General features: G+C 36.9%; 1 protein-coding gene across 5 annotated transcripts in view; it reads right to left on the bottom strand.

The window, feature by feature from the left end:
• ULK2 (unc-51 like autophagy activating kinase 2) overlaps nt 1-13389 on the bottom strand; it is a 119785-nt gene that overhangs the window by 90347 nt on the left and 16049 nt on the right. For all 5 annotated transcript variants that reach the window (XR_005064197.1, XM_037030358.1, XM_037030359.1 and 2 more), the window contains 5 exons: nt 6066-6239; nt 5166-5239; nt 3221-3322; nt 2097-2155; nt 453-535 (listed from right to left, as the gene is read on the bottom strand). Coding sequence is in view for 4 of the 5 variants with exons in the window: in XM_037030358.1 (XP_036886253.1) it covers nt 453-535; nt 2097-2155; nt 3221-3322; nt 5166-5239; nt 6066-6239 (492 nt within the window). In the remaining variant the exon portion in view is untranslated. The remainder of the gene's footprint in view (nt 1-452; nt 536-2096; nt 2156-3220; nt 3323-5165; nt 5240-6065; nt 6240-13389) is intronic.

Raw genomic sequence — 13389 nt, 5'->3', positions numbered from 1 at the left:
CTCTGTCCAGAGACACCAGCATGGCTCAACGGCTCTCACATGTCAATCAGCCTTTGCTCAAATGTCACTTTCTCAGAAAGGCCTTCACTGACTAGCTTATTTAACATTTTAATCCCACACCTCCTTTTTCTTCTTTATTTTTTCCATAGTATTTATCACTTTCTAATAGAGCACATAATTAGAACTTATCATTTGTTTGTGTCTCTTCCCCACAAAAATGTATGCATCTTGAGGACAGGGATTTTGTTTACTACTCTACTCCCCATACCTAAAACATAACAGGCACTCAATAAGTATTTACAAAATAAGTGAAAGAAAAAAGAGAGATAGAAAGAAAAGTGAAATTAACTGTAATTTTCTTCTGAAGCCTCAACAGAATCTTTTTTTTAGTCTTTTTAGACTACAAAGAAATAAAATTTGGAAAGCATGTGAAATCTGAAAATATTACTTACCAAAGTCCATTCTATCTTTTTGGTTTCTCTGAAGCAAACCCAAAAGGAGATTGGCCAAAGAAGGTGATGTTTCTCGGGGGATACTGAGGGAAAGGGAAAAAATAACTGAAGTGGTGAGTTAACTATATGACTGTTGACTTAAACAGAGTAAACAAAATGGATGTGCAGTTTCACAAATACTACCTTTCATACCAGGAGGACCAGAGTAAAGCCTTACTCCTCAAAGGAAAAAAAATACATGAAGCAATTGCCTTTGAGAGACAGTATCATTTTGGGGAAGCCTCCTGTAATGCGCTTACTACTGTGATATGCTGGAACAGCTACATGAATAAGGCACTTCACAAGGACAGTCAGTCTTGAGTTTTAACACAACTTTAACCTGGCACTAAGAGGTTGCTACAGAGTTCTCTATTAGAAAAAGAGCCATCTCCAACTCTTCCTGGAAAAGGGCAGATCTTAAATAAATACAAGTGAGAAATACAGCTTCCTGAAATCCAGTAAGAAAAAGACAAATGAGGCAACAGAAAAATAAAAAGTAATAGAAATTACAATTCACAGAATAAAAGCTAAAAAAAGGACATCAAACAAATAAAAAAAGCCAGCCTCACTAGTAAAGAGAATAATGCCAATTAAATTAATAGCTAATGCCTGGCTGGTATAGCTCAATGGATTGAGTGCAGACCTGGGAACCAAAGGGTCACAGCTTTGATTCCCAGTCAGTGCACATGCCTGGGTTACAGTCTGGGTCCCCAGTGGGGGCCATGTGAGAGACAACCACACACTAATGTTTCTCTCCCTCTCTTCCTCCTTCCCTTCCCCTCTCTAAAAATAAATAAATAAATAAATCTTTAAAAAAAATTAATAGCTAACATGTTCTCCACCATTTTTGAGGCATCAAGTTGAACAACACCCCACCCATTAACAACATGGGGAAAGGAGCCCTCTCTGCTGTGTGAGTGGTAGCAGCCACTTTGAGAGCACACCTCCAGTCCAACAATCCATTTCCAGGAGTCTGTACTAAGGAAAATCACAAGTGTGTGTAGGTACTCTCCCTCTCTACCCCCACTAAAGCCTGTTTTTAGTAATCAGAAAGTGAGAACAAGCATCTGGTTAAACAAAATATGATACATCTATGAGACTCCGTGTAGCCATTCAAAAGAATGCAATAGTTGCTGAACAATGTCTATTCTATACTGCAGAGCTGAAAAAATTACAGAACAATTTGTAAGGATGATGTAATTTGTATTGAGCTATATGTGTGTTTATAAATATATACATAAATAAGCATTCAAATGTGTAAAGAACTTGCACAAGAAAGATTTTGAAAGCTAACTCTCATCATCCCTAGACAGAAGGCGATACCTAGGGGGAAGTGACTTTCTGCTTTATGAATAACTCCTTCTCTCACAGAACACATATAATTTCCACAGGTTTTCTTTTAAATATAAAAAAGAAAGACAAATGATACAGCACTACACAAGCACCTATGAAATGCTGGTAATTTTCCAATTTCCTGTTAAAACAAATGCTCTCCTTACTGCCACTGAAAAAAGTTCAATAACGGAAATACATAAAGCACAAAGAGTTCAAATAAATAACACTGTATTTACAAATTATAAAGCTCAATGTAATTAAAACACATACCTAGGCATTAAGCTTCTGTTTTTTTCATAAAACATCCTTAAGTCTTGAGGACTATTGGCCTGTATAAAAAAAATTAATTTACTACATAACGGGCAAAAATTCCAAATCATATGATCGATGCTTATATTCTTGCTATACAATACAGAACTTGAAACCATGGATGGCTGAAGTACATAGATGGCCACCAAAAATTACATGCCAAGTCTGCATATTGGCACTGCGGTCAGACTCTCAGAGAGGCCTGAAACTTAGAAAAGGTTAAGAAGCAATATTCTGGAGGTTAAGAATCCATATTCATGGCCTATCCAACAGGCACACTATTATTATGTAAAATTAGGTGTATGAGTATTTTACCTTAGGAGCTCAGGGTTCGAGGACAAGAACTAGATATGCTGCCACTCTTCAGTCTCCACAATAACAAGTGGCACCTTTGTCCTAAGAGCTGCTGAACTAGCAAAGCTGCCACTCCACACAAACCAGATCTGAAAACTCACTGCTTAACTTGGCCATGTCACTAATTCTTTAAATACTATCTTGGGCAAATAAGTTCACTTTGCTCCAATATTCAGATTCAAAGAACCTCTATGTAATTATGCAACATGCACCCAAGAGGAATCACCACGATTATATTCCAGAGGGCCTCTTTCTGACAAGATGTTAGGGGGGAAAAAGGAAAGGAGACAGATCCAAAACAATTTCCATACAGCCTAAACAACTAGCTCTCCCCAGCAGTGACAGGAACAGGTATCTGGAGACACAGCTTCCTGTGCTATTCCCAGACTAGCCCTGGCCCTACCCAGATTCCAGGGCTCCAAACCAGGCCAGGCAGGAAGCACTGACATGGCAATTCACACCTATTCCTCATCAGGTGGTTAGCCCTGGCCCTCACTAGTTTTCACTATCCTGGAAAATGTGTTTCATGCCCAGCCCAACTTCAAAGGGAAGGCAGACAAGAAAGGAAAAGCAAAAAATGTTCTGGCTCACTATAGCAGTTTTTTTCCTGTCACAAAATAAGTCACAAAGGAACCAAAAACATTGTTTCCAAAGTATTCTCCATTTTATAAAGGCAACTACAAAATGAGAAGATCCCAAACTGAGCACACAAGAAAAAAAAGCCAGGATACCTGAAAAGGTGGTTTTCCAACTAGGCACTGATATATTACTGTTCCTATGCTCCACAAATCTGCCTTAGCATCATAATGTTGAGACATGATAACCTCAGGAGCCTGGGGGTGAGAACATTCAAGAGACATGCAATAGATTATTACATAATTAATATGCATATGTTAATTAACTGGAAAAGGTCACACTGCTAACAAAATACTAAAATAAAAACAACACATTGTGATATTTCCCTAATCAGAATGATACTACAATGAATACATTGACATTTACTGGTAAATCTCAAAAGCAATGTTGCATGAAAAGAAGCTGTAGAAACAAGCATTTCTATGTATTATTATGTACACATAAAATATAGTAAAAGTAGTAAAATAATAATAAAGAAGTATACACACCAATTACAGGACAGATTACTTCTAGGTTATGAGAGTAGAAGAGTGAGAAATGGAAAAAGGGAGAGGTACAATAAGAACTTGGACTGTATGAAATAATTTTTTTTCTAAAAACAAGATCAAGGCAAACATGGCAAAATGTAAACTTTGTTAAATATAGATGGTAGGTACATAAGTGTTTGCTATATTATTCCTTTTTTCTGTCATTTAAAAGCTTTTAAAATAATAAAAAAAACTGTACCACAAAACACATAATAAAAATCTTGCCGTGGCTGAGTGGCTCAGTTGGTTGAAGCATCATTCCATACACCAAACAAGGTTACATGTTTGATCCTGGGTCAGGGCACATACCTAGGTTGTGATTCAGTTCCCAATTGGGGTGCACAAGGTAGGCAACGGATCAATGTTTCTCTCACATGGATGTTTCTCTCTGTCTCTCTCTCTCTCTCCACCCTGCCTCCCTCCCTCCCTCTCTTCCTCTCTCTAAAATCAATAAACACTCTGAAGTGAAGACTTTTTAAAAGTTGTTTTAAAAGCGAAGGCATTTCTCTGCTGCTTTGTTATAGCTATTTTCCCACCTCTCATTAGATGTTGCTTTTTACAAATATCATCAAACATTAAATAGAAATGTACATACATTAAAGGTAGTGAAATTTTATTCTCTAGACATAACATTTTTTATTGCCTCTTATAAATTTCTTATTGGGTCAATTTCCTTTAAAAAGCATCCCAAGCACTCCCCCTATCGTTAAAGCTATTAGTCCAAGGCTGGACTAATCATACTTAAGAAGTACAAAAATTTTAAATTATGTTGAATTTAAAAATTCATACTAAGCAGTAAAATTATGATCACGAAAGTAAATCTAATGAAAAAATTTTTTGAAGTTTGATTACTAGTTCCCATGATTTCAAAGAAATACCAATGGAAAATAAATCAATTTTAAACTTAGAATTGAAACGGAATATTTATTTACTTCACAAGATTCTGAAGTTGTAGAATTAAAGGTGTTTCTAGGCTTGTAATTTCACATCAGTCCACAGGCTTCAGAGCCCTACCCTGTCTGACCTAACACTGTGCAGGTGAAAAGAGAAAGGGGAAGCTAACTAAACTTTTTCATCTTTAAGTGTTACACTAATGAAAAAAACTTCTACAGACAGGGATCCTGTCAAGAGAGGCAACACACAAAAGGTTAGAATATCCTACAACTGAAGGGGTATCCCCAAAAGGTTTTTTTGAGTATTCCTAATATTACACATCAAGTATAGCATGACCATACTTCAGCAATTTTTATTTTCAATTTAATTTTATAGGAAATTTCTACTACAATAACTAATTTTTAAAAAAAGAAAAACTAATGGGCAAGGATGACTAACTTTTACAGTCCACTATGTCAAAGCAAAATATGTCTGTATTATCAGTAATATAATTAATGTTAGTAATATAAATAACAATTCAGACTCAACATAAACTCCCATCCTGCATGGAAACAAGCATTATGCGCATGCTGCAATGCTTAAGGCTCTGCAAACACAGGAAGATGAGAATCTCACTCACCATGTACATTGGGGACCCACACAGTGTCGCAGCCATCATGTTACTGTGTAAATAACGCGCAAAACCAAAATCCGCTATTCCACAAAATAAAGAAGAGAAAAACAAATGATACTTTTGCTCACACTTAACACAAATGAAGATTCTTCAACATACAAGAGAGCACAAAAAAATTGTGAGACATTAACAGCCATTGAATAAAACTATTTACCAAAGAAAAAAGTAGCTACCTCAATTTTAACAGGCTAAGAGAAAGAAGTCCCCAATTGTACAAGTCACTGCTCTGCCAGTTGTATAACAAAAAAGAAACCACCAAGCTTTCCTAGAGCAAGCACTAATTATAATAAATAATTCATTAATATAGCTCTTATTAAAACTGAACTGTCTTTGTCCTCCAGATATCAGGTGTAACCTATATGACATCAGAAACTTCTTAAGATATTGCTAAGAAATGATTTTTCTAACAACAAAAACACTTTTTTAAAAAAAAATCTAGCATTACAAACTACTTCAAATAATTTTGAGATATGAGAGTTAAAAACACTGCCAAATAAGAAGGCTGAATAAAATGGTCTTTTAAGATTTCTTATGTTAAAATCCCATGAGTTGTAAAAAATCCAGGTTACTAATTTGCTGCCAATGACTGCAATACTTCAGCTTCCCTCAGATTAGGAGAAGCAGGATTTCCTGCTAGGATTCATATTTAGAGTTCCTAACATGAGCCATTTGGCCCTGTCTGAAATTTACCATATGCTGCCGATAAGGGTTCACATCTCACTGAACTCAATAAAAATTTCCAAGTGCATCACAAAATCACTCATTCTAACAAAGCTGAAATCAAATTACCTAAAAATACTGAGTCTCAAAGATGTTCTTTGCATGAAACAACACACAGACACTGACCTATTTTGATGCAAACACCACTGACACTGGACTTTCTGCGATTGGCATAGGACAGCAAGATGTTCTGTGGCTTGAGATCCCTGTGGATTATTCCCTTGCTGTGCAGAATTCGCATGGCAGCTGCAATCTGATGCAGAAACACTCTAATGGTATCTTCACTGAGAGTTCCTTTAGCTAGGAGAAAAGGAGACACACAAATATTTTAGCACACAAAATCAAATACCATCTGCTCATGCCATCAATAGAATCGGGTTGCTAAGAAGAACATGGAGAGAACTGGATTCACATTTTTTTTTCCTTTTTCTACTTTAATAATTTAAGTCTATAAAGAGACAGCAGACAGCAGATACCTCAAAAGTTTTAATTAATCTGTTGTAAAGAGAATTGATTTAGATTTGCATCTTTTGTTTTCACTGGTGTTCATTTTTTATTTTCCTTTCTCATTACTTTTTAAAAAATCTTTATTATATTTTTTCCATTACCATTTAGTCCTCTTATACCCACCCCCCTGCCCCCAGCAATCACCACACTGTTGTCCATTACTCTTAATACAGCAGGTGCTCAACAAATGTGGGTCCTCTCTACAAACCAAAAAGTAAGTTCCCCTTCATATTAGTCAAATATCTGGGATAAATGTCCATATTCAATTCCAACCATTATACCAGCACAAATTAGAAATAGATGAAGTCCTTGGATGGAGACACTTGGCCATTACTGCCACTTCGACCTGTCAGGACCTGTGTTCCTACATACTCCTCCCCTAATCTACGCTGCCACCCACATGCCTGCCCCACCACAGCACCTTTCATAACTAATGACACCTTTCAGAAGAAATGTTTTAACCTGTTCTCACTATGATAAAGGGGTAGGAAGAACATTCTTTTTAAGACAGTCATTATTCAGTACACTACAGTGTTTCTGTAGCATACGCTGGATTATGTAATACTTAACAAGTTTGGTTTAGAGTCAGGGTGCCTTTGTTTAAATCCCAGCTTCTCCAACTATTTCCTGTGTGACTCTGGAAGATGAACCTTCTGTGCCCACCCCTCAACTATAAAAAGCTGAAACTAGTCTAATCACACTGGGTTGCTGAGACAATCAAACAAGACAGCATATTCAATCATGAAGACTTTAGATAAAGGCCTGGCACATAGATACTCAAATACAGTCAGTACACAAATATAAACTCCTTATTGCAATGAAACTAAAAGTAACAAGTATAATTCCTTGAAACTCCATTTGGGATTTAATTTCCATGACCCTATCTAAATCATCCATACAATTCCAGAATATGTTTTATACTACCTTTCAATATGCAATTAAGATAAAAATAAGAAAATAACTAATATTTGGAACAAGTAAAACATTATGGTTTTAAAATCATTTTAATGACATGTTAAATGGCATTTTATGTATTCATGTCTTCAAATAAAATAAATCCTTTTGGTTTAAAAATTATCAAATACTTTTTACTGTGAGGCTATTTTTAACCTATCTCCATTTTTTAATTCTTTGGAATTCTGTTCCTGATGGTCACTGTAAAAAAATAAAAATTCAAATACCCTGGGACAAGTAAAAAAAAAGTAAAAATTTTAAAAAAAGTAAAATCTTCTACAAACCCATACCCTTGAGATGACTATTGTTTAAATTTATAGTACATGATTCCAGAACTACTTTCTTGCTAATGGCAACAAATAAATTATTACTTATTAATGAATGGGTCAAAGCAACACTGGAGCTTTATTTTTGTAATGTTTTACTTAAATTACATTGCAACAATTAAAATGGATAGTATTTTTTCCCATTTCATTCATTTACATTATCACTCTATGGCTTAGAAAAGCTGCAGAATTCTGTAGCTACTTAGAACTTATATCTCTGTCCCATGATACACAATTGAATATACTTAAAATGTATTTAATTCAGAATCCAAATTATAATACTATCTGTTCCTCTAGGGGAAAATTAATGATCTAGTTTAGTACAGGCTGTTTCTGGGTACAAACTATAGTAAAAACTCACATGTTTTTATGAACATGAGATGTGCATTTCTCAACACAGTCCGATAAACTCAAATTCCCATGTTAAAAACTTAATATATTAGTTTCTCAGTATCACTGGGAGACATGATTCCAGGATCCTGCCACTGTTAATAAAAACAATAGATGCACAGGTTCCTTATATAAAATGGTATATGACAACATATACCATCAGCCTCCTGCAGCTGCCCAAACTCAGATCCAAAACACTGTTACTGGGATCCAACCAAGATAGCAAAATAGGTAAATGGTCTGCTCACTTCCTCCCACAACCACATCAAAATTACAGCTAACGTATAGAACAATCAACCTGAAGAACCATCTGAAGACAAGCTGAGTAGAAGTCCTACAGCTAAGGACATAAAGAAAAAGCCACATTGAGACAGGCAGGAAGGGCAGAGATGCAAAATGGGCTAGCCCCACACCCAAAAGTGGCAGTTGAAAATTGGGAGGTATATCTCAGCTACAGAAGGAGGGTATTGGCTCCACACTGAGCTCTCCCACCTAGAGCACCACGGCCAGGACAGGAACCATCATAACATCTGGCTGTGAGAATCAGCAGGGATTCTATCCATCCAAGTGAGCCAGAAGGCTACTGGAAACCCACATGTCTTTTTAAGGGCTCCTGCACATAGTCCACTTACAGGCACACACCCTAGGCCCTGGCAGAGGGTCAGCCATTCAGAAGTCACCAGAGACATATGGGGAGAATTGTGTGGCTTCAGCTAGGGTTGAAGGGACAGCCACCATTGTCTCTGTGTTGAACCTTCCTCCCATACAGCTGGCAAGTGGCACCGTATTTCCTATGTTGACCCCTCACCCCACATGGCCAAATCTGTATCTCTATTAGCCTGGCAAGTACCACAAGCCCCATCCTGATGACTCCGTTCAGACCCCACCCCACCCAACAAATTACTGCTGGAGGCTCTTTTGGCACCATGCAGTCAATCATGGCCTATGGTACAGATTTTCTTTAAAAAACTCTCCAAGGTCTGCAGGCCCCAGACAGGCAGTGGCTGGCCTTAGTGTGCCCTGTGCCTTTTTCTGAGTAGCCACAAACACAGCACTGTTCTCAAATCTAAATCTGCATTAACCTGGTAAACACCACTCACCCAACCCTGGGGACTCTCTGAGACCCTCCTCACACAACTTGGGTACCAGCAGAGGCTCTTTCGGTGGCTGTGCCTCACCAGCAGCCAGCACGTGGCAGCAGGCCTCAGTGAGCCCTGTGTCTTTTGCTAAGCAGCCCAGGCCTGGTACTGATGGCAGCTAGCCTTGGTTTGCAGCATGGCCTTTCCCACATACCTTCACAACAGTACACCCTAAGGGTGGTCTTGGCATGCACCAGAATCAGCTGAGATGAACCCCAGTGTACAAGCTCAGCAGCTGTACACTGTGGTCATAGCCAATCCTCACATTTAGCCTGAGGATCAATCCCTCCCACTGAGGTTCCAACAGCAGTCAAGGCTCAACTATAACAGGAGGGCACACAAAACCCACACAAGGGACTACACAAGGCCTCTCTACCAAGATGGGGAGATGTAGCAGCTCTACCTAACACCTAGAAACAAACACAGGGAGGCAATCAAAGTCGGGAGAACAAAGAAACATGCCCCAAATGAAAGAACAGGAGAAATTTTTTAAAAAACCAAAAACCTAAACTAAATGAAAGAGAGACAAGGAAGCTACTAGAAACAGAGTTCAAAAGTCTGGAACTTAGTAAGAACATCAACAAGCAATAGTAAACATAATAAAGAACACAGAAACCATAAAAAGAACCATTCAGAAATGAAGACTGTAACTGAAATAAAGAATATACTAAAAGGGATCAACAATAGAGTAGATGAAGCAAAGGACTGAATCAGCCATTTGGAAGATAAGGTAGCAGAAAACAACCAATCAGAAAAGCAAAGAGAAAAAAGAATTTTAAAAAATGAGTACACTTTAAGACACCTCTAGGGCAACATCCAGCATAACAACAACCACATCACAGGGTACCAGAGTTGCAGAGAGAGAGCAAGGGACTAAGAACGTATCTGAGGAAACAATACCTGAAAACTTCCCTATCCTGGAAAAAAAAAGATGTACAAGTCCAGAAGTACAGAGAGTCCCAAACAGGATGAACCCAAAGAAGCCCACACCAAGGTAAATCATAATTAAAATAGCATGCAGGGTGTCCAAGCTGTGGCACATGGGCCACATGCAGCCCAATACAAAATCATAGATTTACTTAAAACTTTCTATTTGCACATAAATTTTCATTAGTGTTTGTGTATTTAATGTGTGGCCCAAGACAACTCTTCTTCTTCCAATGTGGCCCAGAGATGACAAAAGGTTGGACATCCCTGGTAGGGTAAAAAAAAGAGAAAATCTAAAAAGCAGGAAGAAAAAGGCAGTTACCTACAAGGGAGCTCCCTTAAAACAATGAAATTAGACCACATTGTTACACCATATACAAGAATAAATTCAAAATGGATTAAAAAGACCTAAATATACCACTCAAACCATAAAACTCCTAGAAGAAAATATATGCAGTAAACCCCCTGACATTGCTTTTAGTAACATTTTTTTCTTATATATCTCCTCTGGCAAGGGAAACAAAAGAAGGAATAAACAAATGGGACTACATCAAACTACAGAGTGTTTTCACAGCAAAGGAAACCAGCAGCAAAATGAAAAGACAACCTACCAACTGAGAGAAGATATTCACCAATGAGATGTCTAATAAGGGGTTTAATATCCCAAGTATATAAGGAACACATACAACTTAACACCAAAAAAAATCTAAAGACATGAAAAGATGGCCAACAGACATATGAAAAGATGCTCAATATCACTAATCATCATAGAAATGCAAATTCAAACCACAATGAGATATCACCTCATACCTGTCAGAATGGCTACCATCAATAAATCCACAAACAACAAGTGCTGGTAAGGATGTGGAGAAAGAGAAACCTTCTTTTGCACTGTTGGTGGGACTGTAAATTGGTGCAGCCATTATGGAAAACAGTATGGAAGGTTTCTCAAAAAATTTAAAATGGAACTACCTTTTGACCTAGTGATTCCACTCCTGGGGATTTATCCAGAGAAATCCAAAACAGTAATTTGAAAAGATAATATGCACCCCTCTGTTCATTGTAGCATTATTTATAATAGCCAACATATGAAAGCAACCTAGCACTTTTCAATAGATAATTGGGTAAAAAGTTCTGCTTCATATGCACAATGGAATATTAGTCAGCCATAAAAAAGAACAAAATCTTACCATTTGCAACAACATGGATGGACCAAGAGGGTATTATGCTAAATGAAGTAAGTCAGAGAAAGACAAATACCATACAACTTCACTTACATGTGGACTCTAAAGAACAAAATAAACAAACAAAACAGATAGAGACTCATAGATACAGAGAACAGACTGATGGCTGCCACATGGGAGAGGGCTGCGGGGACGAAAAACATGAAGAGATTAAGTACAAACTGATAGTTACAATGCTCAGGGGGATGTAAAGTACAGCATAGGAAATACAGTCAATAACATTATAACTATGTATAGTGCCAGGTGCGTACGAGGCTTATCAGGGGGACCACTTCATGAAATATATATGTATGTCTAATCACTACACTATATACCAAAAACTAATATATTTTTTAAAATATTTATTTATTTTTAGAGAGAGGGGACAGGAAGGAGAAAGAGAGGGAGAGAAACATCAATGTGTGGTTGCTTCTCATGTGTGCCCCCACTGGGGACCTGGCCTGCAACCCAGGCATGTGCCCTGACTGGGAATCGAACCGGTGACCCTCTGCTTCACAGGGCCACGCTCAATCCACTGAGCTACACCAGTCAGGGCCAAAAACTAATATAATATTGAATGTCAACTTTAATTTAAAAATTTTTAAATGTTTTTAATATAAAACAAAGAAAATAGTTTCAATTCAGTTGTTTGAATCTGCATCTGCAAAACCCAGAGATAATAAGGAGAGCAAACCATATATTTTAAAAAATCCACATATAGCCCTGGCTAGTGTGGCTCAGCGGACTGAGCATGGCCCTGCAGACCAAAAGGTCACTGGTTCAATTTCAAGTCAGGCACATGCCTGGATTGCAGGCCAGGGAAACTGATCGATGATTCTCTCCTCTTCCTCCCTCCCTTCCCCCCTTCTCTAAAAATGAAATGAAATGAAATGAAATAAATAATAAAAAATCTATGTATAAGTGGACCTATACAGTTCAAACCCACATTGTTCAAGGGTCAACTGTATTTTAGTCATTCCCAACATCTTAACTCTTTAAAATGAAGAATTCTTGAGCAAGTTAGCCCTTAGAGAGGAGGTTCAGCTGTAGCTGCCACACTTAATGTGCTCTGCTAGAATTAACTTTAAAGTACAACTTACTAATTGATTTAGAATTTGTTTTATTTTAAATTTGCAATTTTTCTATCTTTTGAAAATGTGAAAGGTACTTTTTTATTAAAACAAGTAAAAGGACTAAATAACTATGTTGTGCTACAATGGTATTAGACCCTCTAAACTTTTAAGACATTCCAGATCTTCTAGACCAGTGCTCAAAACAGAAGTATGTGGGCCGTATATGTAACTAAATTTTCTAGTAGCCACATTTTAAAAAGTGAAGAGAAACAGTTGATGTTAATAGTATATATTTAACAATATATCTAAAATATTATCAAACTTTTAATATATTTTAAATATTATCATTCAAATTTGTAATTACTATAAAGAACTTGGCCCTGGCCAGGTAACTCAATTGATTACAGCATCGTTCTTATAATACACCAAGGTTGCAGGTTTGATCCTTGGTCAGAGAACACACAACAACCAATGAATGCCCAAACAAATTGAACAACAAGTTGATCAATCTCTTTCTCAAAAAAAAAACAATAAATAATAAATTTTTAAATATACAAAAAACTTAATAAAATATAATTAGTTTCCTTCCTATGAAGTGTTCAAAATCCATTGTGTATATTACATAACAGCACACCTCAATTCAGGTAGCCCACGTGGTCAGTGGCTACCATATTAGACAGTATAGCTATAGACAATTTTTTTAGAATAACATTATTTTATATGTCTTTTCAAGAATTTCGAAACTACAAGGACTGTAGCAAACTGTCAGATATTTTCACCATAGCATCTTTGTAGTATATATTTGTCACAAGCATTTTTGTGGTAAATTAATTGTCTATAAGGTAATTTTGCTGTAAAAAGTGATAAAGTAACTGGTTGCCAGTTTGGGTTTTTTCTTGCTGTTATTGTTT

The sequence above is a fragment of the Sturnira hondurensis genome, unplaced genomic scaffold, assembly GCF_014824575.4.
Source record: "Sturnira hondurensis isolate 20B ecotype Veracruz unplaced genomic scaffold, ASM1482457v3 Scaffold0020670, whole genome shotgun sequence".
NCBI lineage: Eukaryota > Metazoa > Chordata > Mammalia > Chiroptera > Phyllostomidae > Sturnira > Sturnira hondurensis.
Note: the sequence above shows the minus strand (reverse complement) of the source record. Positions and strands in the feature narration are given on the sequence as shown.